The following is a 24,855-nucleotide window of genomic DNA, read 5'->3' on the forward strand; positions in this document are numbered from 1 at the left end:
CATGAGACGCTGCAGATTCACATGCGCCCTCCCACCTCCCCGGGAGCCTGTAGCCGTTTTTAGTTGAATGAAAATTGTAAATATATAAATAAATATTATTTTTAATAGACATTAAGTACATACATAACTACTCCATTGTATGGGCACCTCTAGTATACTCACAACTCCTACCTCACCCTCTGCGGGGAAAACAATCTAAGATGGAGTCGATGCCCATGCGCAATGGAGCTGAAAGGAGGAGTCACTCAGTCTCGTGACTCGAAAAGACTTCTTTGAAGAAAAACAACTTGTAACACTCCGAGCCCAACACTAGATGGCAGGATAATGCACAGCTTGTGAATCTGCAGCGTCTCATGCCACGAACAGATGTACACTGGGTAAGTGACATTTTCCATATATATTCTATCAACTTCTCCACAACAGAGATACAAAGTACTCCAGTTAGCAGTAATGTGAGGCACTTTATTTCCCAAAACAATTGTTCTTACTTTCCTGACGCGTTTCGGCTGTCGATATCAGCCTTAATCATAGGTATATGCTTTCTCCGGTTTGAAAATAATCAAATGATAAAGCCAACCATCCATTTATACCATGGCCTTAAAGTCACAGAATCTTTTTCACATTTACTACTTCAGTGCTATTTATAAATTTCACTTACGTAGTGTCATTTTCTTTGTATAATAAATCAAAGTACTCTCTCAGTTTAAATTTATAATTATCCTCGTATTATTGCATTATTTTCCTTCTCAAAATGACATTGCTATGTTTCCTTCACAATGTCCTTCTCGTAATTTCAAAGTGCTTAGCAATAAATATCTTCCTGTATATATCAGATTGGCAACTCAAGCTGCATATCACTGAAGAATTGCCAACTCCCAGGCTGTTTTAGCAAGATATGATAGAGTCCAGTTGGGATGAAATGGAGGAGTTCCTACAGTATCTCCCACCAGAACACCAAAAAATAGCACAGCAAATAGTTATTGAGGAACAGGCTATCTCCAACAACCAAATTAGATCAGCCTTAGATGCAGCAGACACCGCAGCCAGGGGTATTAACACCAGTGTTATCATCAGAAGGCATGCATTGTTGTGAACTACAGCATTCAAACGTGAGATACAACAGGCTGTACTCAAAATGCCCTTTAACAAACAGCAATTATTTGGACCAGAGGTGGATACCACCATAGAAAAATGAAAAAAGGACTCTGAAACAGCTAAGGCTATGGGTGCCCTTTATACAACACCTGCTCGGGGTACTTTTTGTAGGCCCCACTTCAGAGATGGTTTTTAACCATCAATATCAGAGCCCTCTACGTCCCAACAGAAGCAGGGACAACCAGAGGGTCTTTGAGAGGATCCTACAAGAGGAACAACTTTAGAGGTAGAGGTAAATCCACAGCCACAAGGGGTGCCTCCACCTCATCCAAATAGTGACTTTCTACGCATCCCCACACAATATAAATCTATGGGAGAAAGACTGCAAAATGTCTATCAACAATGGCACAACATTACATCAGATCAATGGGTGCTGTCAATTATCCAGAATGGTTTTGCCTAGAACTCATCTCTGCTCCTCCAGTCATTCTCCCTCGCTCGCACAGGCTTTCTCTGGAACACCTCCATTTGTTAAAACAAGAAGTACAAACACTTCTACTCAAAGGTGCAATAGAGATGATACCTATGCCTCAACAAGAGACAGGAGTATATTCTCTATATGTCCTTATACCAGAAAAGGATGGTATTCTCATACCAGTCCTAGATCTCAGACCTCTCAATTAGTACATTCTCTCAGAGCACTTCCATATGGTCACTCTTCAGGATGTCATTCCCCTATTACAAAAACAGGACTACACAATAGCATTAGATCTAAAAGATAGTTACTTCCATATTCCCATATATCCAGCTCATCGCAAATACTTAAGGTTTGTGATAGCAGGCAAGCACTACCAATTCAAAGTGCTACCCTTTGGAATAACAACAGCACCAAAGGTATTCACCAAATGCCTAGAAGTAGTTGCAGCATAGCTCAGAAGGCAACATATTTATGTCTTTCCCTATCTGGACGACTGGCTCATAAAAGCCAGCACCATTCAAACCTGTCAACAACACACACAATACACAGGCTATACCCTACACAGTCTAGGGTTCACAATCAATTACCAAAAATCTAATCTCCAACCAGCCCAAATACAACCATATTTGGGAGCAATTCTGAATACTCAGTCAGCATTAGCATACCCAAACCCTCAGAGCACTCAAAGCATTCCAAACACAGATCACACACACACAACAGTGTTGATAAGAACAGGCAACATGACAACAATGTATTATCTGAAAAAACAGGGGGGGGGGAATCTCATCTCAAGTGTCTTATAGCACAGACAATTATATACATACATACATATACATTTCTTCACTCCTTACTTTACCCTCCTGCGGGAAAACAATCTAACAAGGGACTCAATGCCCATGCGCACTATCACCGAGAGGAGGAGTCACTCGATCTCGTGATTCGAAAAACCTTCTTAGAAGAAAAACACTCCGAGCCCAACACTGGAATAATTAATTGCTTACGACTTTGATGAGGATTCCCCTGGATGAGAACTAGGATTACAGGTAATTTAACTTTTTCATTTGCCATCAAATGGAATAGTAAAGATAGTAACATGGTAAAGTTCCTTACTTTTTTCTTCAGAAGTCAAGCTCTCGTTGCCAAACATGCTTTCTAGGTTGCATGCTCATACCTGGTCTTAAGGTTAAGAGGAAGATAGAGAGGGGGAGAGCAGTTGACACCCATCAGTGCTTACAAATTCTATAATGTCCTTCTGTGCGAATAAAACAGACCTTGTTTTATTCCAGTATTAACCTTCTTTTATCATAATCCAGCACCTTTTGAGTTATAATGCATTTTTAGGGAGGTACCTCTGACCTCCTGCAACTTTTAGGTTATAACCTCTAGCATTTGTTTTTAAATTGCAGAATGGAACAGGTGACTCAAATGATTTCTGGAGAATTGACGTGGTGGGCTCAAAGCAGGGAAGTCGCATCAAAGTCCTGCGCAGCAAAATTCGCCTTACCCACCTGGCTACTGGTTGTTTGCTGGGTTCCTCTGGGAAGCCACTACCAAAATGGTAAAGTAATCTCTTGGCCTTATCTCCTTTTGCTACGTTTAATTTACTTTTTGTAGCTAAAACTATCTGCTTTTTAAATGAATATCTTGAGTTATCTTTAGCAGAAACTAGACAGTTTTTTCCCCTCAATAGTTTTCTCTTCACATTTACGTTTCACTGGAAGATAATGCTGAAGTGCGTGACTCATGAGTGGGATATGAGTTTGTTTATTTGAAAATTTTTATTACCTTTGTGTGTCACATTGCAACCACTTGAGAGAATTTAAGGTACAGTATGCATAAGCGGTCTAACTGCTACGTAATATATACTTTCAAGTAGTGTTAGTATGGATGAGGTGCATCTTTATATAGGTAGTACAGATTTTAGCAGATGTAAAGATTGTGCTTTAAATCTATGAAGTTTGTGGAGAGGGTGCTGGTCCCAGGCAGTATGCTGTCTACTTTATGCAGTTAGACTTTGGCTACCAACACTACTTCAGTGCGGCTAATCACCTGTAGGGCCTAAAGGCGATGATTGAAGGCATGCTGTTCAATCGAAGAGCCAGGTCTTGAGGTCCTTCCTGAACTGCTCCAGTGATGTGGTTTGTCTGAGTTTGAGAGGTAGCGTGTTCCATGTCCGGGCCGCAAAATAGTAGAAAGATCTTCCTCCTGCTGTGCTTTTTCAGTTCTTGGGGATGGTTGCGAGGGCGAGCTGGGAAAAGCAGAGTTGTCTTTTGGGTACGAAGAAGGCGAGGCGGTGGTTGAGGTTTGCCAGTCCTGTGTTGTGGAGTGCCTTGTAGGTGTGGATCAGGAGTTTGGATCTGATGTGCTTGTTGACTCCGAGCCAGTGTAGGTCTCTGAGTTGGGAGGAGATGTGGCTGTTTCGGAGATGTCCAGGGTGAGTCTGGCTGCTGCATTCTGGATTCTTTGTAGTCTTGATTACAGTTTCTTGGTGATGCCGACATTGAGTGCGTTGCCGTAGTCCAGTTGGCTAGTGACGAGTGCGTGAGTGACTGTCTTCGCCATGTTGGAGGGGATCCATTTGAAGATCTTTCGAAGGAGTCGAAGGTGTGGAAGCATGATGATGAGACGGCGGTGACTTGGCGGGTCATAGATAAAGAGGAGTCCAGGATGATGCCCAGATAGCATGCATGGTCCGTGGGAGCAGGGGCGTTTCCCAGTGTGGTAGACCACCAGGAGTTGTGCCAGGCGGAAGGGGTGGAGCCGATTATGAGGATCTCCGTTTTGTCCGAGTTGAGTTTGAGGCATCTGCGTTCCATCCAGGCGGCGATTGCTCTCATCCCACTGTGTAAATTTCTCTTGGCCTTTACAGGGTAGTGGAGGGAGAGGATCAGTAGTGTATCGTCGGCGTAGGAGACGATGTTTAGCCCATGTTGTTTGATGAGCTTGGCTAGCAGGGCAATGTTTAAGTTGAAAAGCGTTGAGTGATGATCCTTGGGGTACTCAGCAGCATGTATCTTTGGGTTCTGATGTGAACGGTGGTCGTCTGACACTCTGTGTTCTTCCTGTGAGGAAGGGTCTGATCCATTCCAGTGCTTCATCGCTGATGCCAGCGTCGTGGAGTCTGGCGCAGAGGGAGACGGTGTTGAATGCAGAGAAGAAGTCAATGACGATGAGTGCGGCCATGCCTCCGTGGTCTAGTATGGTGCAAATGTCATCAGTGGCTGCTAGAAGTGCTGTGGGTGCTCCTGAATCCGGATTGGGATGAGGATTTGGTGTGTCTTGAGGAATTCGGTGAGTTGCTAGTTGACGGCCTTTTTCTGCTACTTTGGCTGGGAAAGGGAGCAGAGAGATGGGTCTGTAGTTTTTCAGCTCCCTGGAGCGGCGGTGGGTTTCTTGAGTAGTGGGTTGATCTCGGCGTGCTTCCATTCTGAAGTGAAGGTGGTGGTCTCGAAGGATCAGTTGATAGTTCGGCAGAGCTCAGGTGCTATGGTGGTGCTGGCCAGGTTGAAGATGCGATGAGAGCACAGATTCGAGGGTGCTCCAAAGTGGATGGAGTTCATGAGTCTTTGGGTGTCCTCTTTGGTGATGGAGGTCCAGGAGTTCAGGATATGGTGTGGTGCTGGGTCTGTGGTGGTATTTGTGGGTGGTGCGGGCCAGTTTTGGTTCTTGAAGCGTTTGTAGATGTCTTGGATTTTTCAGTGGAATAAGGTGGTGAGGGCATCGCCGAGGTCTTGGGAGGGAGGGAGGGAGGGAGGGATGGATGAGGTGTCTGTCCCGGGATTCGTGAACTCCTTCATGATGGCAAAGAGCTCTTTGCTGTCGTGAGTGCTGGTGCTGTGGCGTTTTTGAAAGGGGACTTTTTTGGCAACTCTGATGTTCTGGTGGTGCATGGTGACTGTGTTCTTGTTGGCTATGCGATCTTCGATTGATTTGCTGTTCCTCCAGTCCAGAACGTTTGGAATCTTGTAGGTCTGTCATGAACCATTTAGGAGTTTTCCTATGTCTGTTTGCTGTGGGTTTCCTGAGGGGGTCTACGCTGTTGACGCATTCCGATAACCAGCGGTGTAGATTAAGTGCTGCTTCTTTAGCGTTTGCGGCATCCGGTGGGGGGGAGTGGTGAGAGTGTTGGTGAGTTGCGCTTCTGTAACTTTGCCCCAGCGTCTGCTGGGGTGGCGGGGCATAGTGGCGTGCAGTGTTCTTCGTGAAGGTAAAGTGGACGCACTTGTGGTCGGTCCAGTGGTGTTCAGAGGTGTGAGAGATGATGTTGTTCTCTGCTGAGAAGACGGGGTCGAGGATGTGTCCGGCTCTGTGAGTAGGGGACATTAACAAGTTGTTTGAGGCCGAATGTTGTGAGGTTGTCCAAGAGGTTTGTGGTGTTGGGGTCATTGTGTATATCAAGGTGGAGGTTGAAGTCGCCGAATAGGATGTTGTCGGAGGAAGCATGCGCTTGGGGTGCGACGAGGTCGGCGATGTCTTCACAGAATTGAGGTCGGGGTCCGGGCAGCCTGTAGATGAGTGTGCCACGAAGGGAGGAGTTGGGGTTGGTCTGAATCTGGAAGTGCAGGTGTTCATGGGTTGGCTAAGACTGTGACTCGTGGTGGTCGGAGGGTGTTCCTATAGACTATGGCAATGCCTCCTCCAGGCCAGTTGGCTCTGTTTTTTATGGATGATTTTGTTGTTGCCTGGGATGTCCATGGCAATGTCCGGCACTGAGGTGGGGGTGATCCATGTCTCTGTGAGGAAGGCTCCGTACGGGGCGGTTGAGTCGTGGAGGTCCCAGACTTCTACTGCATGCTTGATGAGGGAGCGTGTGTTGAGGAGTATGCACTTGAGGTGGTCGTCATCTGTGCTTGGTACGGGATCATGTGCTGGTCGTTGGAGGGTGCGGGAGCATGCGCAGCACAAAAAAGGTCCATGAGTGTACCTCAGATCGGCTAGGTGGCAGGCTGAGGATCTTACCGGGCTGAGGGCACGTAGTGTGTTGGAGTTGAACAGGCGAATGGAGCAAGGACCAGGGCCCATGGCGCTAGGCACAGTCCAGGCACAGTCCAGGTGCAGACGGGCTTCCCTTTGGTGCACCAGCGGCTCTCCCACTGCATGCAGTCATGCAGCAGCTACCATTAAGAAGGGGAGAAAGGCGGGAGGTCCTGTCAGCTGGGAGGCAGGAGGGTGGGGAAAGCGCTTCTCAGGGAGGGAGGGTGGTGGGTCAGCAGCAGGGAGGGAAAATGCAGGAGAGTGAAAGGAGAGATAAAGAAACAAGAAGGAAAGCAAAATGAAATAAAAAAGACTGAAAAATAATTAGAAGTAAAAACTAGAGGTAAAAGCAGGAGTAAAGAGAGACGGCAATATACTTACATGGAGATAGCCTCTATGCCACCAGGGATAAGGTGCAGGCAGGAGCCTTCGAGTGGAGGTGGGCCTCGAACTGAGAGCCAGGCAGCCTCTCAGTTCGCTCGCAGCAGAGGCAGCAGCAGCAGCAGCAGCAAACAGGTTGAGGTGCACAGAGGGGGGCAAACAGATGCTGACCAGGACGTCAGAGGAGTCGCCCTCTCAGTGCGCAGCAGCTGCCATTAAGAAGGGGAGTGAGGTGGGGGGTCCAATCAGCTGGGAGGTGGGAGGGCAGGACAGCGTTTCACAGGGAAGGAGGGGGCAGAGCTGCAGTGAAACGCGGGGAGAGTGAAAGGAGAGAGAAAGAGACCATAAGGAAAGAAAAGCAACATGAAATAAAAAAGACAGAAATATAAGCAGAAGTAAAAAACTGAAGTAAAAAGCAAAGGTAAAAGCAGGAGTAAAGAGAGACAGCAAGATACTTACATGCAGGTGGCCACTAGGCCACCAGGATGAAGCGCAGGCAGGAGCCTGCGGGTGGAGGTGGGCCTCGAACTGAGAGTCAGGAAGACTTTCAGTTCACTTGCAGCAGAGACAGCAACAGTAAACAGGTGGAGAGGAACAGAGGAGGGTGAACAGATGCTGACCATGAGGTCAGAGGAGTCGTGGTTGCTGTATCTTGCAGTGTCAAACCTTGTTCAGTTCTGTTTTTTGAGAAATCTCTGCAGAGTAGTTGTTAAGGCTACACTCTTTTGGGTGGATTGAGGATTTTCGGATGTCTAGGTGTCTCCCTGCCAACTTTGTTGTTGAATTATCTAGGTGATGAGCTGCTTGTTGATTGAGATTTTTCAGTGCGTGTATTTGGGAACCATCTATTGAATGTAGTTTACGCATATGCATTTTGGTGCTTTGACCTATTTTGTACGTGGCACAATTTCATGTTTAATTCTAGATTTATCATGAAACCAGTGGAGTGGTTTTGTTGCAGGTGCCATGGGACTCCTCCAGATCAGGAAAGCCATGCTGTCTGGCTCTTCACATGCAGCGTTTTAAAGAGATTTTTGTGTGTTGCTCTATGTGGACCCTGTTCTGTAACCCTAACGTGGTCTCGGTGGTCTAGCCAGTTTAACTTTGTGATTCTATTGGAGTATTTGTAAGACTTTGGTTGGTCATTCGGACCACTGCCTTACTTGAGCTTAAAGATAGGACTAAGGTGTAACATATGCCCAAATGTATGATGTGCCTTGGCATTGGTGCTGAATCCAGTGATGAAAGACTTTGAAATAGGATTATGCTATTTCATTCGTGACCAACTGACCTTTTGTTTTACGGCAGCTCAAGCACAGGAGTTTGTTTCCTTGTACCATTTAAAACATCTCATCCAGACATGTGTTTGTCCCTTAAATGGTTGTGTATCTGGGTGTCATGCCCATAGACTTAAAACTGAACTGAAGGTGGTGTTCTTCAGTAATCTGGGTTTGTGCCCTTGCATATGTGTTGAAAAGTAATGGTGAAAGGCTTTCTGCAGGGTCAACCCAGATTTTTTTGCCTTCTGCTGAACCCTATTTTTGCTGGCTATATAGATTATTGCATATTACCCCTGCTGACTTTAATGCTTTAGTGTTCCTCCTTGCAATATAGAAAAATTAGAACACACTTGATTGTCATATTTAAATTACCTATAACTCCCTACTATATGGTACTGAGGTGTACCCAGGTCCTCTCTGGGAATACGATCTTATGGAACCACTGTAAAGACCTCTTAGGAATAAGGAATGGGAACAGGTACTGAAGTACTCACATGTGTTCTCCAGGAATATAAGGGTTACATATAAACTTTAAATGTGTGCACACAACCTATTTAACACTACATAGATTAAACGTAATAGCATTAACAGAGGACAAGAGCTGCCCTGGATGTAAACTAGTAGATGCTGGTTTTGTACATATGGTCTTGGGCTGCTTCATAATTATCCGATTTTGGAGAACAGTGATCTCTGACTTAGAACGAACCCTGTAGAAAACGGACATATATACATCAGATAAATGCCTTTTGTAATTATATCCATGTACTGGGCTTGGTAGAGCACTTAACAGACTTTTTGACCTGGTGTTATTGTTAGCTAGGAGAGCAGTAACAATGCGTTAACACTTCACTGAGGATCCTCCACATTGTAAATGGGAACAACAGGGCTCCACACTGCACAAAGAGGAACCCAGAGGTCTTCTCAGACATCCCATAGCAGACAGCTATTGTCATAGAATTTTTAAATATGGACACTTGTGTAGACTATTGCTGAATAGGACATGCATCCAGTAAGTGGCGCCTGCCGCTTTTTGGATTTGCTTTTTTCCTTCCCCTTTTTTTATCTGCTTAGCATAATTGTGATATAGTTGATGATACCAGATTCAATTATTGATGGTAATGTTGTGGAATGTGTATAAGTTCAATTAGAGCAGTTAGTTCAGCTTGAGAGGGTGGAAGATTTACACCTGCCACAGGCTACCTTATTCATTTAGCAGAGTGTAAACTTGCATTCTTAATGGACTCACACACCCATAGATGTGTTCTGAATAATTGCAAATATGTTAAACCCAATAAAGATAAGGTTGCCACGTTGGGTACTGTGGATGAAATGGTCTCATCCTCCGTGCAGCCCACCCCAATGGTGCTGAGGACCATCTCGACCTTAGCAGTCAAGGGGTTAAAATGTATGATTTATGATGTTAAGTCCCTTGATTTTGGATCATGGAAGCAGGGGTGTGGACTTTAATAAAATATATACTTGTCCATGGGACAGATCACTTCAGAAATCTACTTGTCCTATAACAAAATCCACTTGTTCATTTGGTGCCATGTAGTGTGACTACAAATTATTAGCAGAAATCTCTTTATAAAAGGGCACTGAAAATAGCCTCCCTGATTATGCCAGGGCTCATACTGTAGTAGGGTCTGAATACTAGCAAATTCCTTTTTTGCCACCTTTCCACAGATGTACATACTGGGGCTGTAGGTAGCAGTAAGCAATTGTTCCCGGGTTGGAATGCCCTTTGACTCTCTGCAAACCTACAAACATGCTTGTTTTAGGGGTTTTGCCAGCTCTTATCTATGTGTTCCTAACAGTTGGAAAAAAAGTAATTGGAAGTAATTGGAAAACAAAGTAGTTTTGTTAAATGCCAGGAACTACTGTGCACTTTTTGAGACCAAAAACAGTTTTGCTTTTTGCCAGTGTTTGTTGTAATAGTGAGGGCCCAGCAGCTCCCACAACAAAAAACATTTTACAAAAATAATTTCTAAACAAGACATACATTGATTAAACCAGAAGGCTGACAGCCAAGGTCAAACCTACTGGCTTTGCCAATGCTTGTTTATTTTCATGTTTCCCATAGTCATGTTGAAATTAGATGGACTGATTTTTCCATTATGGACTTATTTTTTAGAAATACTAGAAATACTAGGATGCATCAACACTTTTTAGTAAAAGTGACTTCAAAGAAATGGTACCTAAAATTTCACAGTAGTTTACCGAAAATTCTTTTCCTTGTAGCATTTTTTATATGAACGTTTTGATTTTGAAAGAAAAGAATCCTCAATATTGCTTTTAAGCTTCTTCTAATTAGAGAGCACTGTGGGAGCATTATACGTAGCTTGATATTGTTAAACTTTGCAAACATGTGTTACATTTTTATACAAGTAATCAATCAATCAAATAATTTCTTAAGCGCACTACTCACCCTGTAGGGTCTCAAGGCACAGGTGGTGGGAGGGGGGCGTAGGGTCCTGTTACTGCTCGAAAAGCCATGTTTTTAGGTGCTTTCTGATGGTTAGGAGGTCCTGGGTCTTGCATAGGTTGGTGGGGAGGGAGTTCCAGGTCTTGGCGGCAAGGTGGGAGAAGGATCTGCCGCCGGAGGTGGTGCGTTGGAAGCGAGGGACTGTAGCGAGGGTAAGGTCGGCGGAGCGGAGCTGGCGAGTTGGTATGTGGAAGTTTAGTCGTTCGTTGAGGTAGGCCGGTCCAGTGTCGTGGAGGGCTTTGTGAGCGTGGGCGAGGACCTTGAAAATTATCCTTTTGTTGATGGGCAACCAGTGTAGGGGTCTGAGGTGGGTGGATATGTGTTCGTGGCGAGGAAGGTTGAGGATGAGCCATGCAGCTGCGTTCTGGATTCGCTGGAGTTTTCTTTGAAGTTTGGCTGTGGTCCCTGCGTAGAGGGCGTTGCCGTAGTCCAGTCTACTGCTGATGAGGGCGTGGGTGACTGTTCTTCTTGTTTCTAAGGGTATCCATTTGAAAGTCTTGCGTAGCATGCGAAGGGTGTTGAAGCAGAAGGATGATATGGCGTTGATTTGCTGGGTCATTGAGAGGGATGAGTCCAGTATGATGCCAAGGTTGCGTGCGTGGGTGGTGGGTGTTGGGGGTGGTCAGAGGGTGGTGGGCCACCAGGAGTCGTTACATGCAGTCTTGTTGGGGCTGAAGATGATGATCTCTGTTTTGTTTGAGTTTAATTTGAGGTGGCTTGTTGTCATCCATTTGGCGATGTCGAGGAGTCCGGCGTGCAGGTTAATCTTGGCGGTGGCTGGGTTCCTGGTGAGGGAGATGATGAGCTGAGTGTTGTCAGCGTAAGAAATGATGGTGATGCCGTCGGGATGGAGAGTTTTTGGCGAGAGGAGCTATGTAGATGTTGAAGAGGGTGGGGCTGAGGGAGGATCCTTTGGGGACCCCACAGATGATCTTGGTGGCAGTAGACCAGAAAGGAGGGAGGCGAACTCTTTGGGTTCTTTCGGAGAGGAAGGAGGTGAGCCAGTCCAGGGCCTCGTGGCAAATTCCGGCGTCGAACAGGCATGTGCGGAAGGTTTGGAGGCATACAGTGTCAAAAGCTGCAGAGAGGTCTAGGAGGATGAGGGCGACGGTCTTGCCCTTGTCCACTCTGGTCCTGATGTCGTCTGTGCAGGCGATGAGGGCGTTCTCAGTACAGTGGTTCTTGTGGAATCCAGATTGGGAGGCGTCGGTTTTCTTCAAGGAAGCGAGACAGTTGTGTGTTGACTATCTTCTTGGCGACCTTTGCGGCGAAGGGGAGAAGAGAAATGGGTCGGTAGTTTGTGAAGTCTTCCGGGTCTGCTTTGGGTTTTTTGAGACGAGCGTTGACTTCGGCATGCTTCCAAATATCTGGGAAGGTTGCGGTGTCGAAGGAACTCTTGATGACAGCACGGAGCTGGGGAGCGATGATTTGGCTGGCCTTGTTGAAAATGTGCTGGGGGCACGGGTCTGTTGGGGAGCCTGAGTGGATGGAGTTCATGGTTTTGCCAATTTCTTCATCGTTGGTGGGGATCCAGGTGTTTAGTCGGTTGGTGCGGCAGGGTGTTGTAGTGTTGGTGGTGTCGGTGGTGGGTGCTGATGATGAGAAGCTGTCGTGTATGTCTGCGATTTTGCGGTGGAAGTAGTTGGTGAGGGAGTTGCAGAGGTCTTGGGAGTGTGGGGGGTCGATGGTGCAGGATTTGGGTTTGTTGAGTTCTTTGATGAAGGAACTACTATCAGTAGTGCAGTTCGAGCTTACAGCATTTCCCTAGCCCACTCACCCTAATAATAAAGGCTTTGCATTATTGAACCATAAATACAAGTTCGAACAGCATTAACATACAGACAAAAATGTTACCTTTACTGTAGACAATGTGTAGGAAAGCAGGTGGCTTTGCAGATGAAATAAAGACGTCAGAAGAGTGTAGATCACGGTGCAAGCTTTATTCCAGTAAACAGAGGTCCCATCCAGCCAAGATCCAACTGCCTGCATCCAACTCTCTCCAAGCTTCTCTCATGACCTCATCCCTGACATCACATGGTTCTATTCCACTCCCAAGAATTCTATATTCCTATGCATACTACACAATGCCCTTCCATAATCCATAATGTGGTACTGTAAACTGGCAGACAAAGGGTTTGTGCTGCAAGGGGTTGGACCTACTTGTCTCAAGGAATTCCACACCGCTGATGGACAGTTTTAGCTCTGAATGTATATAGTTTGGTTTTGTGGGATTGTCCTTTTTGGGGAAGGGTCCAAGTTTGTTGCTGCTTGGTGTGGTTATCCTTTCAAAATAATTCAGCCATAATGTTGTATTTATTGCCTGATTGTCCCTGTTTTTGCCTGTCACATTTGTTGCTATACAGGGAGTGCAGAATTATTAGGCAAATGAGTATTTTGACCACATCATCCTCTTTATGCATGTTGTCTAACTCCAAGCTGTATAGGCTCGAAAGCCTACTACCAATTAAGCATATTAGGTGATGTGCATCTCTGTAATGAGAAGGGGTGTGGTCTAATGACATCAACACCCTATATCAGGTGTGCATAATTATTAGGCAACTTCCTTTCCTTTGGCAAAATGGGTCAAAAGCAGGACTTGACAGGCTCAGAAAAGTCAAAAATAGTGAGATATCTTGCAGAGGGATGCAGCACTCTTAAAATTGCAAAGCTTCTGAAGCGTGATCATCGAACAATCAAGCGTTTCATTCAAAATAGTCAACAGGGTCGCAAGAAGCGTGTGGAAAAACCAAGGCGCAAAATAACTGCCCATGAACTGAGAAAAGTCAAGCGTGCAGCTGCCACGATGCCACTTGCCACCAGTTTGGCCATATTTCAGAGCTGCAACATCACTGGAGTGCCCAAAAGCACAAGGTGTGCAATACTCAGAGACATGGCCAAGGTAAGAAAGGCTGAAAGACGACCACCACTGAACAAGACACACAAGCTGAAACGTCAAGACTGGGCCAAGAAATATCTCAAGACTGATTTTTCTAAGGTTTTATGGACTGATGAAATGAGAGTGAGTCTTGATGGGCCAGATGGATGGGCCCGTGGCTGGATTGGTAAAGGGCAGAGAGCTCCAGTCCGACTCAGACGCCAGCAAGGTGGAGGTGGAGTACTGGTTTGGGCTGGTATCATCAAAGATGAGCTTGTGGGGCCTTTTCGGGTTGAGGATGGAGTCAAGCTCAACTCCCAGTCCTACTGCCAGTTCCTGGAAGACACCTTCTTCAAGCAGTGGTACAGGAAGAAGTCTGCATCCTTCAAGAAAAACATGATTTTCATGCAGGACAATGCTCCATCACACGCGTCCAAGTACTCCACAGCGTGGCTGGCAAGAAAGGGTATAAAAGAAGGAAATCTAATGACATGGCCTCCTTGTTCACCTGATCTGAACCCCATTGAGAACCTGTGGTCCATCATCAAATGTGAGATTTACAAGGAGGGAAAACAGTACACCTCTCTGAACAGTGTCTGGGAGGCTGTGGTTGCTGCTGCACGCAATGTTGATGGTGAACAGATCAAAACACTGACAGAATCCATGGATGGCAGGCTTTTGAGTGTCCTTGCAAAGAAAGGTGGCTATATTGGTCACTGATTTGTTTTTGTTTTGTTTTTGAATGTCAGAAATGTATATTTGTGAATGTTGAGATGTTATATTGGTTTCACTGGTAATAATAAATAATTGAAATGGGTATATATTTTTTTTGTTAAGTTGCCTAATAATTATGCACAGTAATAGTCACCTGCACACACAGATATCCCCCTAACATAGCTAAAACTAAAAACAAACTAAAAACTACTTCCAAAAATATTCAGCTTTGATATTAATGAGTTTTTTGGGGTCATTGAGAACATAGTTGTTGTTCAATAATAAAATTAATCCTCAAAAATACAACTTGCCTAATAATTCTGCACTCCCTGTATGTACTGTATAATTGTGTTTACTCCAGACCCTAATGGATGTCCTAGCTCCTCTGTGCCTATTTATTCTTGGGTTTAATCAGCATTGTATGTGCATGTGCTGTTAAGTACTGAGTGTCCATGGCACTGGGAGTCTCTGATGCACGGCAGTGTACTTTAAAAATGCACCATTCACCCATTCATTGATAAGGGTTTCCACTGCCATTCTAGCTGATTAATTGAGCTATGATTTCTTACTTCCTGGTAATAGCTTTCTCTGATGCTTTTGGTTGCTTACAGTCACACCTCTGTTATCATGCGGCTCTTGCTTGTTTCTCACATTTTGCAGTTGGCATCTGGACTACTTGTTGTTAGATTTTGTTGTATAGGATGTCTTGATGCCTATTATTTGGTTAGAGTTGTGTGAGGGTTCTGTGGATATTTGCTTTATTTGTGTTTCTTATGGTCCTTTCTGTTTTCGTGCAAGAGATAGGAGTTGAGAAATAGATTTGCAACATTTAGCTTCTCTAAGCTTCAAAGGTTGGCTGACAGAGGATAATTTCTGAGTGTTTTACAGTGCCAGGTATGTTTGCCCAGAAAGTAAAGTATGTGTCTACATTGGCTGCTGATGTTACAATGTTTACACTTTCTGGGGGCAGTCCTCTTAAAAAGGTGGCGACATCACTCTGTTTCACTGTGGATGGGTCTGTGCATTAGGGTGGTCATCTCACTGCAGTTCATTATGTTCTAGGTGTTGTTTTACTTTAATACATCTGAAATAACTGAGTTCTAGGTGCATAGCTCAGAAATTAAGGCAACGTTTCTAATGACCTGGAGTGATGTGGTCACCTTACTGTGGATTGTTGTATGTTATTCCTTGACTCTCCCTCCTCTTGACATCACTTTTGAAGTTAATGATTTAGGCTCGGGAAACGTTTTACATTTTTCATTCAGATTTTGCAGACTGACTTGTAAGTTCTAATAATTGTATGTAGCACAAATTTGATAGGGAGCAAACATAAAGGGATTTGAAAATGTATTTTCAGAGAGACATTTAGAAGTGCAAGGCCAAATGGGAAGACTGCTGACAACGAGTTATTGTTAGTGTCAGTGTGTGTGTGTCCATAGATCCTAGGTTTCCTCATCAGGTGGTACTCGCCACTGCTAAACAGGATTGAAAAATATCACTGTTAATGTTAACAAAAGAAAACTAAATCTGTGTTATGAAATCTAATGAGGTTCCCTATCGATACTGCAAACTTTAAAGAATTACATTTGGAAATCTCCATATGGGTTTCTTGTTTGACATATTAATGCTTGAAAATTGCTTCTTCACAGGGGCTGGGAACAGGGTGAAGTGACATGCAGTCCATATTCTAAGGAGGCTCCCAACACTTTGTGGAATGTAGAGGACCATGTGAATCCAAGATGTAAGTCCCACAGCTTGTGATGATATTTCAGAAGATCTAGAAAGCATTTTATGGTCTACAGTGATGTATCAGTATAATATTTAATAGAACCCTTGACTAAATTAAAGGTTTAAGTAAGTCAGACTATGCTCCCATGTTTGTTGCAACCCAGTGTATCAGCTATTTCACTACAAGGCAAGCTGCCAAGCTTCAGTGTCATGCTTCTGCTTTTTAGAGTAGCTGCAGTGAGAGTGATGCTGGTCTGCGTCGCTTGAATGTGTCAGGATGTGATGCAACTACTTATGACTGTTTGGGAGGACAAGAAAGTAGGTCTGTTTAGAGCACTAAGGTTATCCTGCATTGCATCTTTCATTGACTCAAATCCTATGAAAATTCCTGGTCTACTGATTAAATATCTTAATTCTCAGCATAATGACAAGAAAGTATGCAAATCTATAAAAGATACCTATGTTAAATCAATTAATGGTGTAATAGGTAAGAAACGTTCTTGTAAGGATTAACAGCTGTGAATATTAGCTGCACCGACAGTACTGAAGATCCTCTCAAGCAGAAGACCTACTTCAGTCTGTAATGGAATCCTCAAAATCATGCCGTGAATGTATCATAAAATAACAGTACTGTGCCAGCCCAAAAGTTCTTAAAATGTACAGGTGCTCAATTGCAACCCTTGAAAAACAAAAATGGTGATAAGAGAATCAAAAGACAAGAAAATAACTTGAACAGAGATTTAGTTGACTTGTGTCTGTACTAAACATGGTGACATATTTAACTAGCCATGATGAAAATTCAAGTTAATTTCAGAATTTCAACTCGTAGTGTAATTTTTCCCTGCTGGCATCTGCTTCTTCCTCTGTAGTGCCCAACATCAGCCTTGCTGTTTTGAAGCCTACTTTCTTGGAGATCCTCACTGAATCCCACATCGTTATGATAAGGGTAAGTAAAGATGATGGTGTTCAAAATTGGTAGAATGTGAGGGGAAAATTAAATCAAGTGTGGAGGTCCTCCCTTTGGTGGATGATTAGCTTGTCAGGCAGGGAGACTGAACCCAAGATGGGGAGGTACTTAATTGAAATCAGTATTCTGTTTTAAAAGTTAGGATGGTGCAAGCTGGATATGGGTGGGCTTGGAAACTGTAAGCACTAGAGCAGACATCTCCAACGAGTAGTTTGTGAACTACCTGTAAGTAGCTCTCCTGTGTACAGCCAACCTTACTACATTGGAAACTTTTGCTTGGTTGAGTTAATATACAAACACCAACATTGAGAGTGTGTATTTGAGGTGTAAATGATTTTATTCTCAGAACTCACAAGCTGATATTTGAAGGGAATTTGGCTGACTTTCCAAAATATATTTAAAGCTGAAATTTGAGTTATGAGTCATGTGGCATTGCGAATAATTTTTATGAATGATATTATCTTGATGCCAGAGGCATCGCAGCTATGGTTGTTATGTATTACCCATGTAGAGGTATTCCATATTGAACAGGCGCGGCTCCCCTGCTAGGGCCCCCCGCCAGCAGTAGCAGCTGCAAACCTTTTACCAAAAAACAATAACAAACTACGTTTATTATCGTTTTTTTTTTTTTTTTTAAAGGGGCGGGGCCACAGGCTGTAACGAGCACTGGCAGGGAGTGCAGAGCACTCACCCTCACTGCGAATGTATGTTTGGCCGGCTGTCTCGGGCCGGCCAAACACACATGAGCAGTAGACTCTCGCCAGCCCAGCACTGTGTTGCCAGGCTGGAGAGAGCAAGCATAGGCTCACAGTCTGCCTGGGCGCTCCCAGCCAATCCTAGCGCTGCTCTGAGGAGTGTCAGGATTGGCCATGGCAAGTTGGGAGCCTGTGCCTGCAGCCTGTCTGCAGGAGAGAAACAGTGCAGTGGTGACGCCGGCGGTGGCACAGGTAAGTTTAAAAAAAAAAAATGTATTAAGTTCCCCCTCCACCACCTCCACCACTTGCTCGTGCGCCGCTCCACCCCTATTTAGTCCTGCAAACCGCTCCTGATATTAACATTACTGCTGGCAACCATGCCTGATGCACTGAGGTGATCACTGGTAGTAACCTTGCATTTGATGGCCACTCACTGTAATGTTGTCAGATGTGGACACTATTACAATTCTAATAATGTTAGTCGCTCTTGATGATTTTCATTGAACAATAGTAGCTCTCGTTGCAGAAAAGGTTGGAGGCTCCTGCACTAGTGTGATGGTTAAAAGACTTCTGGGGTGAAAGTGACTGACCTCAGCCTGCTGAGTTTTTCTTAAGTCATAGGGTTAAAGAGAGAAAATCTCCATGTGAGGGGTGTAGGAAGCTGGCTCTGTATATCCTATGCCAACATGAGGTATAGTGTGCACAGAGTCCAGGGGTTCCCCACAGGCTTTACAGATGCTAAAGTAGATAATACTAATACTTTCTTTTGTGCAAGTGCGGTTCAGAGGGTAGTGCAAAATATTTGCTGTACACACCCTCAATGTCTCACTCCAGGTCAATTGTTTTTATATAGCAAAAATATGTATTCCTAATTTATTAGTAGAACCAAAAGGTCTTTGTTGTAGGTAAGTACAGTTGTAAGTAAGTACCAGACATATGTATCAAAAGTACTTTGTTTGGGTTTTGCAGATAAAGCAATTTACAAGCAACACTTTTCAATTTCAAAAGTTGACATGGTGCAATTTTTCATAGGAATTAATAGAGTCCTAGGGGAGGAAAAGTGTTAACACATTTAACAGGTAAGTGCTCAACTTACGATCCCAGTCTTCAGGGATTAGGAGTCAAAAGTCAAGTTGACCCCAAAAGTGCTCCACCAGCAACACGGGGCCAACTAGGTGCATAGGCCAAAGTTGGTGTTGGGTTTTCAATGGAATCTTATAAGGACTGGGGATGCTTGGTAGAAAACAGTTTGCAGGTAAGTACCCGTGGTTCCAGGACACAGGCCTGGGGGTTTTAGGTCAGCACCATGGGGGGTTGGGAGGGGGGGGCACAGGTCAACACCAAACACACACCTTCAGCAGCACAGGGGAAGCTGGGTGCAGGGTGCAAACACAGTGCTGGGAGCGCCCAATGCTTTTCAATGGGGGACTTCAGGGGGTCACAAAAGACGCTGCAGGCTGGGTCGAGGGTTCCGTAAAACCAAAGACTGGGCAATTCGGAGAGGCGCTGCTGGACGTTGCTAGAAGGTCAGTCGGATTCCCCAAGGCCAGGGGGCTGCGGATGCAGGGGTACATTTGGGCATTGGGAATCTTCGTGGGATCCGGTCGCGGTCAGAGGGATCCTCTGGATTCAGGCTGCAGTTGTCGTTGTGCTGGCCAGTAGGGCTCAACCCAGGGTGGACTCAAGGTCAGAATCTCCTGGGGTCCTTCTCTGGACCAGTGGGCCACCTGAACTCGTGCCGTGGGTGTCTGGTGCAGAGTGGGCAGGGCTCGCAGATCTGCGGCGAATCTGGAGTCCTTTTTGGAGGTTTTTTTCTGGACAGGGCCACTTTCCTCTGGGGCTTTTGGCCCTCCGCTGGACAGGCAGTCCTGAGTTTATAGAGGTTGCATGCATCGCCTTTTTTTAGCAGGAGTCTTCAAGCTGCAGACAGGCTGGTAGGGCTGGGGCCATGCCAGTTGTCGTCTGGAGTCTTCACTGCTGGGGTCGGCTTTTCAGTACTTCTTTCTTTTTTCTTGACTTTGCCAAGAATCTGGTGAGTAAGGTTCATGGGTGCCCCTCAAAACTAGATTTAGGGGCATTACAGGGGTCAGATGGCAGTTGTCAATGGCTACTGTCCCCGAGGGTGGCTACACTCTTCCTGTGCCCACTTCCTTTGGGGAGGGAAGCACATTCCTATCCCCATTGGTCCCTTCTCCAAACCAGGATGGAGGATTTTTCAAGGAGGGGCTCACTGCAGCTCTGGACACCTTTGGGGTGGTCCTAGCTGCAGTAGTCACTGCTCCTTGTTTTACCTAATTTTCCCACTGGACCTGCTGCCAAAAGTGTGACTTGGTCGGGGGTGGGCATCTCCACTAGCAGGAGTGCCCTGGGCTACTGTAACAGAAGGCCTAAGCCTTTGAGGCTTACCACCAAGTGTGGCAGTTCCTGCAGAGGGGAGGTGTGAAGCACCTCCACCCAAAGCAGGCTTTGTTCCTGACCCCAGAGAGCACAAGGGCTCTCACCCCTGGGGTCAGAAACTTGTCTGTTAGTGGCAGGCTGGCATAGACTGGTCAGCCTTACACTAAAGGGTTCAGTAAAATACAGGGGGCATCTCTAAGATGCCCTATGTGTGAATTTTACAATAAAGCCAACACTGACCTCAGTATGGGTTTATTGAGCTGAGAAGTTTGATACCAAACTTCTGAGTCTTCAGTGAAGCTATCATGGAGCTGTGGAGTTCGTAATGACAAACTCCCAGCCCATGCACTTAATATGGCCACACTGCATTTAAAATGTCTTACAAAAATGGACTTAGACACTGAAGGGGCATGTTTCTCATGCAGCTATGCCCTCCCCTGTGGTACAGTGCACCCTGCCTTAGGGCTGTAAGGCCTGCTAGAAGGGTGACTCACCTATGCCACAGACAGTGGCTTTGTGTGCATGGCACCCTGGATGGGATGCCATGTCGACTTTTACCTTTTTATCTCCACCAACACATACAATCTGCAATAGCAGTTTAGGGAACGAACACTGGTGCTGGGGCCTGATTAGCAGGATCCCCGGACACACTCAGTCAAGTTAGAATCAATACCAGGCAAAAGGTGTGTCTGTGTGCGGGGGGGGGTAACCATGCCAAAAGAGGCACTTTCCTACAAGGGGCTAGAAAAGGATTGTGATGACCTTCCACACTTTCAAGGATGCTTGAAAAGCAGGTTACAATAATGCAGTTTTACCTCCCTCACAGTCCTATAATGTCTTTTGTGGGTCCTCCGTCCTCTTGCAAAGCAAGCGTCTTCACATTTACAGTGGTCATATGTATTGCAATATTTCTATCTTCTTTGCAGCTCACTTCCTCAAGGTGCCCTCTAGGGTGGCTTAGTCTGCTGGACTTTGCTCGTGCCCTTCTAGTGAAGGGCCATCTCCACTCTGCCTCATGTAATACATCTTCATATCTTCCACTGTAGGTCAGAACAGCAGGGTTTCCCTGTTCCTTGGCTAGATTCTAGGCTTAGGAGGGGTAAGAGTAACCTGTTCCTGCCCTTACCCCTTTGGACTTTTGGAGAAGGTCTACTGTATCAGCATATACAAATACATTAAACTGAACCAAACCCTCCAGTTTCTGTCTTTTTCAGAGGACACTGTCAGGCAAATGGGGTAAATCAAAGGGTGTGCCAAGTTCTAAATCTAAAATTTTGACAATCCAGTAGAGGTATACCAGGCTTTCTCTACAAAGAAGAATTGGGGTGTCACCTACTGACCACTTATTTCAAGGTGGGTTGCATAAAACAGTATGTTGTCTGTGCAATTTGATGGCTATCTGCCATATTACAACAAATGGGGGATAATATAGATAGCCACAAGACTTAAATGTCAGGAGTGTTACAGGCCATGGAGTTCAACCAGTGAGTTGTTTGTTGCCTGACAGGTTTGCCAGCAGATCTGCCAAAAACAAAAAGATTGTTCTGACCAGTACTTTGTTATGCATCTGCATCAAGCTTATCAGGGAGGGAATGTGGTTTTGTCAAACTTACCAAATTTGCAGCATGACACTCTGGAGGGAAACTGCAAGGGAATGTAACCTGTTTTGCCCCATTTACTTTGCCCTTGAGGGTGACAATATCCAGACTGCTCATAAACACATTTGTCACCCTTATGTCCTAAAATTATAAAAACAACTGATGGGACTTGCAACTTGTTGGGCAGAATGGAAACAATTATGGTGGTCCAAGGAAAGTGGAACTGGATCATAATGTTATAGATTTCCTTGCCATATTTGGTATTTTGTCCATTTCAATTGTTATTGTTATTTTTAATAAAGATCCCCAATCAGTGTATTAGTAGCATCTAAAATGTAAACCACTTTAAGAACAATACAATGATGGAAGGTGGAAATAGCACCAGATCAAAGCTAAAACTGATTACACCCACTCAGTGTTACATCAAGTTCAAATAATCATCATTATATAGGGGATTTTTATCCAGACAGCCCAGGCTTTATCCAAAAACTTAACTGAGCAGGCTTTCTTGCTAGGATTTTGACTGCTAAATGAAAAGGAGGTAGTGGAAAAGCAGGTACTCAAATCAAAATCATTAAATAGGACTTTAAACCTATCTTTAGAATTCTGTGCAGTGCTGGACAAATGCAGATCAAATGTAAAACTGTTTCAAGTTTGATCTTAAATAACCACCATGCACCACTATCCTGTGAAAAAAGCAGACACGCCGGATCTGAATTTAAACACAGGAAAGAGGAGAAAATAATTGTGAACAAATTTCCCATTAATCGGATAACATGCATATTTACACAAGTGTACAGGAAGGAGGATGGATCCTAATTTTCTTTATTATACTTTATATCTCTCCTCCATATATAATTATCCCAGTCTAACTTCCAGTATTAATTAACATGTTTCTTGATTATGACCTTAGATATTTGTATATTGGAGATAGTTTCCCAGTGTCAACTACACTGTAACTCAAGAAGTGATTTGGCCTAAAACTCAGACCATGGATTAATTCACCACATATTACAATCAACCTTTGACCAGATCGGAGCTTTTAAAGTGCCATGATTGTACCAACAGAGGCACATGAAAGAAAAGCCACCATCTTTCTAAGATTCTAAACGGGACAGGACAGAGCACTTACATGTGGTTTAATATTGCTCTTGCTTAGTTGGTGGTTGAATATTGCTATAGCTTAGTAGTTTCTCAGGGAAGGCTGAATGTCTGTAGGTTTAGAAAGGCATCAGCGTCACTAAAAACGCAAAAAAGAGATGGCATGAGAGAAGATGAGTGTAAATGTACATAAAAACGTATCCAGCCATAAATGAATTAACTCATTAAAAACTAAATTCAATTATCGTGTAACTTAGCTGGCTTTCCTCAGACTATTCCTCCTGATAATTGTACTTTGTACCCTTTTCTATTACATGTTATACATTTTGCCAACATCCAGTCACAGCAGATTCTATATCCTAGGATCTTCATTGATAGTTATGAACACAGGATATATACACTCTCATGCAGGTATCCTAGAAAATTTTAAATCCATTTGATAGGGTGTACATTTGAAAGAGGAGAATAAACCTCTGTAGCCTGAGTAGGCTAAATCTTTTCCAAATTCCTTACTTTAAACATACCACAGCTTAGAAGCACGAGTTTACCATACTACTATGCAAAGAGTTTCTAAGGTACAAAATGACTATGTTAAGTATAGGAAAAAAGGTAGGCATAATACTAAGACAAATTGAAGACATCCAGTCAGCCTTCCCAGACCAGAGACAGCTAAATCCATCACAAAGATGTACAACAATATCAGGTATTTTCACATGATCTCTCAGGGCGCAATTGTATATTCTGGATCTTAGTTGATGCCAAATTTCTTTCCTTGTCTATTGATGCAGATAGAGACTGAAGCAGGTGGTGCGGGAATGGAGGTGCTGCCCTCGCAAAAACAGCTTTGTGGTGCTAGGCCTAAGCATCGTTCAGGAGGTGGACAACTCCTGACTGCAACTCTTCACCTTCTGAACCACTGACATAGAACTGCTGGAGCACAGATAAGAGATCCTGGATAGTTGTAGGGCTTGAGGCCAAGTGGTAGAAGGCAGCTAAGGATGTAAAACTCTGGCAGTGGTGAGGGGAGGAACATGTGGCCCACAAGAATCAATATATGTTTCACGCTCCGTCCTTCCGACAACTCACCTCCTCCTTTCATTGGCTGACCTTCTGACGGGTCAGGCGATGAGAAAAAGAAGTCTGTGGTTTGAATAGCCATGGCTCAGAGTGAGTCAATTTGCTCACCCTGAGTCAAAGAGAAAATGACACTTTTGTTAGCACACACCCACCCTCGTCTGTGCCTCACAAATACACATTAAGCATGTGAGATATGGGCAACAATTATGTCACCCACTCTTGCAGGAGCATTGTATAATGTGTACACAGACTACTGTGCTGCCAGACTTGGTAGTGGAAGAACAGCATGCCAGCCTGTCACTCTGCTTCTCTCAGTCTGACAGAGCACTGCCCCCAAACGGCCATCATAGGCTCCCCTTGGCTTTGACACCCAATTTTGTGAAGTTTTCACCACTTTATTCAACATTTTGAATTTTTCTGAATCTTTTCCAACTTTTTTGATTTTTGAAGTGGAATTTTGTGAACAATACCTTCACTATTTCTGAACTGCTGATTGTTTGGAGGAAGAAGACAGCATTTGACTTGCATCATTGTGTGTGGTTTGTTATTCCCCCTTGCATTCAGTGAAGAACTATGAATCCTGTAAAATGATGTCAATATCTGCCCTGGAACTAAGGGAAGGAATTCACCTTAGAGAGAAACTAGAAGACCTTGCAACTTAGGAAGTAAAGAAACAACATTGCAGAATGGCCAGGGAGGTCATCCTTCTACTGTGACCAGTTGCTTACCTCCAAAGAATTTTCATACAGAGAGATTCACAGGAAGGAGAAGAAGAAGAAACATTGTCCTCATTGCCTTTCAAATCACTCCACCCATTCCGGAGTCTTCCAGTTGACCTCAAAAGTGCTCCAACCCAACTTGTTCCCCTTTGAGGACTGTCTGTGCAGCCGGATCTCTGTCAGCACCAAAGCAAAAAGTGTGCCTAATGCCACAGACACTGGTGTCATCAAGATGAAAAAACATAACTTGCCGCCAAGACAATTGTCTCACCTCTCAACATCAAGATAGTT

General features: G+C 44.5%; 1 protein-coding gene across 1 annotated transcript in view; it reads left to right on the forward strand.

Annotated features, from left to right (window-relative positions):
• Nucleotides 1–24,855, forward strand: part of POMT2 (protein O-mannosyltransferase 2) — a 331,358-nt gene that overhangs the window by 183,725 nt on the left and 122,778 nt on the right. Inside the window, exons 13-15 of the mRNA XM_069208415.1 lie at nt 2,980–3,131; nt 15,932–16,023; nt 16,880–16,956. Coding sequence (XP_069064516.1) covers nt 2,980–3,131; nt 15,932–16,023; nt 16,880–16,956 — 321 coding nt within the window. The remainder of the gene's footprint in view (nt 1–2,979; nt 3,132–15,931; nt 16,024–16,879; nt 16,957–24,855) is intronic.

Source organism: Pleurodeles waltl, chromosome 9 (assembly GCF_031143425.1).
Source record: "Pleurodeles waltl isolate 20211129_DDA chromosome 9, aPleWal1.hap1.20221129, whole genome shotgun sequence".
Classification (NCBI taxonomy): domain Eukaryota; kingdom Metazoa; phylum Chordata; class Amphibia; order Caudata; family Salamandridae; genus Pleurodeles; species Pleurodeles waltl.